General features: G+C 42.8%; 1 protein-coding gene across 6 annotated transcripts in view; it reads left to right on the forward strand.

Annotated features, from left to right (window-relative positions):
- The window catches only part of NIPAL2 (NIPA like domain containing 2), an 85,339-nt gene extending 79,548 nt beyond the window's left edge, over window positions 1-5,791 (forward strand). For 5 of the 6 annotated variants that reach the window (XM_085022017.1, XM_003125547.6, XM_085022019.1 and 2 more), the window contains 2 exons: window positions 708-802; window positions 2,130-5,791. In XM_085022017.1, coding sequence (XP_084878143.1) covers window positions 708-802; window positions 2,130-2,242 — 208 coding nt within the window. In that variant the 3' untranslated portion in view covers window positions 2,243-5,791. The remainder of the gene's footprint in view (window positions 1-707; window positions 803-2,129) is intronic. The other variant, XR_001303390.3, reaches the window with a different exon arrangement.
- Window positions 5,792-6,000: the final 209 nt, after the last annotated feature.

Below are 6,000 nucleotides of genomic sequence, written 5' to 3' on the forward strand. Positions count from 1 at the left end.
ATCAGATCGGGACCATCCCTCTCTTGTGTCCGGGTGTCCAGCTTTCACCCTTTCTAGAGATTTGGTGGGCAATCACTGCTTGGCATTCTTGCAAACAGAGAGCAGAACTTTGACAGATGCTCGCCAATGTATGGGATCTTCCGCAAGTTCCAACTGGCACGCCATTCGTGCTTCAGTGCCTCTTGATGTGGTATTCTGCATGACCATTGTTATGCAAACTTAAGCCCAGACTATTTTCAGTGTAGAAAACCATCTATCTTGAAAATCCAATTTCGTAAGATTTTTGGGCGAGGCTAAACTTCTGGGGTCTGGAAACTATGATGAGTCTGATGGCCAAGGACAACGAAATTTCTTAGAACATTAAAGAATAAATTATTTTTTGCTCGTGTTGCATGCCAGTAATGGGTCGAGGCAGGCATGAATAGAAATTGAGACCTAGTGTCTACCCAAAGGGTTTAGAGCCTGAATTAGCCTCCAGATGGTCAAAACCTGGGGCAGAAATGGATTGGAAGCTGCCCAGGTCTTGGTTCTGGGGACAGATATTATTGGCTGCAGCAATTAAGACAAGTTCTCGGCAGCTTACCATGAGAAACAGGAAGAACAAAACCAATGGAATTTATGTCATCATGTAGAATATGGAATTCAGTTATTTAACACCATGAGTCGTTTCCGTGATCTTGTGTTCTTTGTTAACATTATTCTTACAGGTGTTTTCTGTCATTCCTTGGTGTGTTTTTGGTGACAAGAAATCGAGAAAAGGAACATCTGCCACAATCTTACATTGACTTTGGAAATGTTCCTGGTAAAACTGTATATTCCTTAATTTATAAGAGAAAATTTTATCCTTAGAAATTAATCATTGCTGGTATGATTCAGGGCGTTACATTAATATAAAACATAATTCTTATCCTCAAAAAAATGCACATTTAATCATGAAACCAGAGGTGATATTTTAACCATAAGTGGTAACACTCTTATTTGAATATGGGTTTTGCACCAAACACTGGGGATAGGAAGGAACTGAGGCGATTTTCTTGATGTGGGTGATGTTGCAAATTTCCTTGTTAGGTTTCCTTACATTGGAAAAGGGTCCTCAAAAGAGCGGGAATGGCTACCAGCTGCAGACCCTTGTTGCTTGGAGAGCCTTTGCAGGAACATCTAAAGACAGTAGGTTAGGCTGCTAAGGAATATTATTCCTTGGGAAGCGTGAGGTGGCCCGAGGACTGTGGGGCCAAGAGGGACATTCTTCACGGTCACCTGAACATGAAGAGCCTCTTCCCCTCCTCCTTACCTCATTCATCCTGAGCATGCATCATCTCCCCAGGTCTCCACTCTCAGTCATGTAGACCATAGAAGCAGTGTCCAGAACAAAGGAAATGGGCTGCTGTGTCCTCACCTGCTCACCGCCCCCAACAATCTCTGGCATTGCTAGGATTCGGGGTGATCTACAGGTTTCTAGACAAGGCGTAGTCATATTCTCACAGCTTCCTCCACCACTCTGTTAGGACCAGGCCTTTAGAGCAAAACCCATCAAAGCCTCATCCCTATGACTGAGAACACACGGCCCTGTGGGTTCTGCGTTCTTCTCCCCATTCGAGCTGGCTTATCAGCTAAGAGTGTTCAGTGCAAGGACTGGCATTTGCGGCACCGGTGTTGAGATGCCTGGTATGGTTAGGGGTGCTTTGGTAGGAAATAAAGTTTCCTTATATTTCACTCTAGTTTGCATCTGACTCAGCCTCATCCATAGGATCAGTAAGAGCTTCCGAAGCCCCTATGGAAGACTATTTTTCTCTGTTGTTTTATGCATGAGACAAACCCTGGGGAGAGACGTTTGGGGATGAGCACGTGTGTTCTGTTACTCTCCTGACGGACCCAACCTGATTTCTGTGCCCGGCGTGGTAGACCCGGGTCAGGAGACACCTCAGTCCTGTGGTCAGCCTTGACCACGCATCAAGGGCCGTGGAGTTCTGAGAGCCTTTCTTCCTTGGCGTTCCTCTCTTCTACTTAGAGGGTGACCACACAGTATTTTAAAAAGGGGAATAAAATGTGGCCTAGATAGAGGAGACATTACTAAGGCTTATTCTACCATAAGAGCTCAAAAGACTCTTTGTGATTATTTATCTGCACAGGGAAACAAATGTTGGACAAAATACAACCAGATTCAAATGGCTTATCCTATGGAACGTTGCCTGATGGAAGTGACTCCACAAAGAGCCCGAGTGGAGAGAAGAAAGAGGTCTGAAATGCCGAGAGGGATGGCTGCTGGCCTGTTATTTGATACCACCTTTTAAAAAACTGCACATGTTCCATTTGTGTCAGCAGCTATTTTACGCTGACATGTGCTCGCATTAGTTTCAGTCCTTCACCCCGCTCTCCTGTCTGTGGACGATCGGGGCCTTCCTCAGCTTTGACAGTCTAATGTTTTCACGGAATGTCATTGGAAGTGGTCCCCACACACAGGACCTCTCCCTCGTGTTCATCTCACTGGCTAGATCTTTAGATCTTTTCTTTTTTTTTTTTTTTTTTGTCTTTTCTAGATCTTAATTAGAGCCTGGCTGCCCAAGCAGGCATGTCACACAAAAATGTGCATCCACGATTTGGCTGTAGAACACATAGGGTGCTTTTCCTACACAGCTTGCAATGTCGCTTGCTCTGCTTTAAAGAGACACTTTAGCCCTGCAAACCTGCACCAAAGGTTTGAGAGCATTCATTTTTCCTAAGATCGCTTTTATTAACCTCCCCATAAATATTTCACCTTTCTATTCCCAAATTAGAGTGGTGAATCATGTGTTCTGAAAACTAACCCTATTGTAAACATCCTTTGAGAATTAACGTTGTCTTTAAAGTTAGAATTTATAACCCATTCTATCTGTGATGGGGTGTACTAAAACCACGAGACCTTGGTTGGAGGACTTGTTAAGCTTAAGAAAGGAAAATTTTAAGAATTAGTACTGGTGGAGTTCCCGTTGTGGCACAGCAGAAACAACTCCAACTAGTATCCCTGAGGATGCGGGTTCAATCCTTGGCCTCCCTCAGTGGGCCGGGGATCCAGCATTGCTGTGAGCTGTGGTGTAGGTCACAGACACAGCTTGGATCCTGCATTGCTGTCGCTGTGGTGTAGGCTGGCAGCTGTAGCTCCGGATTTGACCCCTAGCCTGGGAACATCCATATGCTGTGGGTGTGGCCCTACAAAACAAAACAAACAAACAAACAAAATTAGTACTGGAGTTCCTGTTGTGGCTCAGCAGATTGAGAAACAGACTAGTATCCATGAGGATGCAGGTTCAATCCCTGGCCTTGCTCAGTGGCCTAAAAAAAAAATTTAGTACCAATTTGGAGTTCCCACTGTGGTGCAGTGGGTTAAGGATATGGCATTGCTGCAGCTGCAGCATAGATCAAAGCTATGGCTCAGATTAGATCCCTGGCCTGGCAGGTGTGCCTCCCCCCCCAAAAAAAGAAAAAGATAAAGAAAAAAAATCAGTACCGAATTTTTAATAAAAATGTAGGACGGTGATGTTTTCTTCAGCTATATGATCCTATTGTACCTGAATTGAAACTGAAGAGAAACTTCATATCCTATGCCTTTATTTGTGTAGAAAATTATAATTTATCAAGTGGGTTTTTACATTCTAACCTCCAACATAAGTCTCAAAAATCATATTTAAATTCCTAGCGATATCTTTACGTACACACCGTTTCTTCCCCAAGTCATTACTGCCAGCTTTCGAATAACATAAAATTCCTCTATATAAAAGAACAGTTCTGATTAGAGAACTGAATTTCAGCCATTTAAATCTGAGAACACGGCCAGGTGGTCCAACCTGAGTCTAGGGAGGAAGCCCAGGTGTTCCTGCATCCTGAATGGCTCTTCTGCTGCCATAAGCACATATCTAAGAAGATGTGTTTGTGGGGAGAGTCCATTATCATATCTGTTATTATTCACGATCTCCTAATATTTAAGTGAGAAGAAAAGAGCAAAAATTCATTGTAACCAACATCAAATAATAATAATAATAATCAGTGACAGTTCAGAATCTTCAGATCACTTCTGACATGAAGGTCCAATATTACCCCAGCCAACTATCTTGCATTTGTTTGGTTGTTTAACTCAGAGCTATTGAAACTGTAATCTTAACTGCGTCAGGCCTTTTAGCTCTGTTCTTGGTCGTGACCTGCACTCCCTGACCAGATCAACCAAACCTGCCCACAAAGGCAAGATTTGAATCCATCACCAAAGTCTGAATAATAACCTGGAGCCCAGGTCTGGCTTTTGAATTCCTGGTAACAATCCCTGCTCTTGTGGAAAGTGTCCCACTAATTCAAATAACATAGTCGTATAATTTATAGCATGTTTTACTGAATTGGTCCAACATGTTGGCACGGGAAGGCTCCACTAAAATGTGTCTGGTGTCTTAAACTACAGATTTCTGGTGACTCTTGAAACTGCTTTCAAAGATTTGGAAAATAATTAGAAGAATTTTCCTTGAAGTGGGACTATATTTATAGCTACAGCACGTGGTTTTGCGCATTGTAGAATTTTGCACAGACACAAGCTTAATACCAACACTTCAGTGGTCGCCAACATTTGCATCTTTTAAAAGTTGTAAGGAATGACATTGACTTATGCACATTTATGCAATTCAGCAAGGCTTTACAAGTCCAGGTAACCTATATGTTTGGACCTAATTTTACTTTCCATATTGTTTCTCCAAAGCAAGGTGAATAGGAGTTTTACTTGTACTGGCTTGTAAAGATTTTTTAAATTACGTAGTGCATGACAACGACCAAACCCAACCCAGTCCTTCTCTTGGCATTGTGAATTGGGGACCTTTAGCCAACACTTGGCTCATCTGACTGTCTAGACCAGAGGTCTGCAAACTTTTCCTGTAATGACACAGAGAGTAAATATTTGGGGGTTTATTGGCCATACAGTGTCTGTCGCAACCACTCAAGTCTGTCCTTTGTAGCATGAAAGCAGCCACAAATAATATATAAACAAATAAGCATGGCTGGTGCCAGTTAAACTTTATTCGCAAAAGCAGGTGGCCAGCCGTGGGCCATTGAGTTTTCAAACCTTGGTCTAGACTCCTCTGCCCTTGCTATGCAGCTTCTTTCTTATTCCTTGGGCATTTGAAAATTTAGAAAACAAACCGGATACCATGCAAGTGTTAGCCATGTCTTGAGATTTACATTAAGATCTTATTGCTTTGGGGAGTTCCCATCATGGCACAGTGGTTAATGAATCCTACTAGGAACCATGAGGCTATGGGTTTGATCCCTGGCCTCACTCAGTGGGTTAAGGATCCAGTGTTGCTGTGAGCTGTGGTGTAGGTTGCAGACAAGGCTTGGATCCTGTGTTGCTGTGGCTCTGGTGTAGGTTGGCTACAGCTCTGATTAGACCCCTAGCCTGGAAACCTCCACATGCTGCAGGTGCGGCCCTAGAAAAGGCAGAAAGACAAAAAGAAAAAAAAAGGGAAAAAAAAGATCTTATTGCTTGGGAAAGATACAAACAGAAGCAATGAGTCCATTATTGGTGCCCAGGTTTCTCTCTCTTGAAGGCGGTGGTTCTTTTGTGAGCACCACTAACTATATTGAGAGAACCTCTCTGATCCCACACTTCAAGTGGATAATTCCTTCAAAACTGAGTAGCAATTACCTCTCATGTAGTAGATTAAAGCAGAGGTCCTTACCATCTGATTGTTTTCAGTTTAAATGTTTGCTTACTCTGTAACTATATGACTTTCATCACCAAAATCACCTGAAAAAAATACAATAAAAATTTTTTTTCCGACAGTGACTCAGAATATAGTTTTCAACCACCCCCTCCCCATCTCACTCCCACAAGCTCCTGGAGGGCCTGTGTTATGGCAGAGAAAGAAAGGGAAAAGGCAGATTTCATAGATTAGTATAATTTTGGTGGTGCTATTGAAGTGTAATGGTGATAATGTGTAAGTCTGGCTCGAAGCAGGTGCAAGAGTGGACATGACTCAAATGGGTAGA

The sequence above is a fragment of the Sus scrofa genome, chromosome 4, assembly GCF_054392235.1.
Source record: "Sus scrofa isolate SSC_HxYL_T2T_F1_AM1 chromosome 4, Sscrofa_HxYL_maternal_Yorkshire_Landrace_v2.0, whole genome shotgun sequence".
Taxonomy (NCBI): domain Eukaryota; kingdom Metazoa; phylum Chordata; class Mammalia; order Artiodactyla; family Suidae; genus Sus; species Sus scrofa.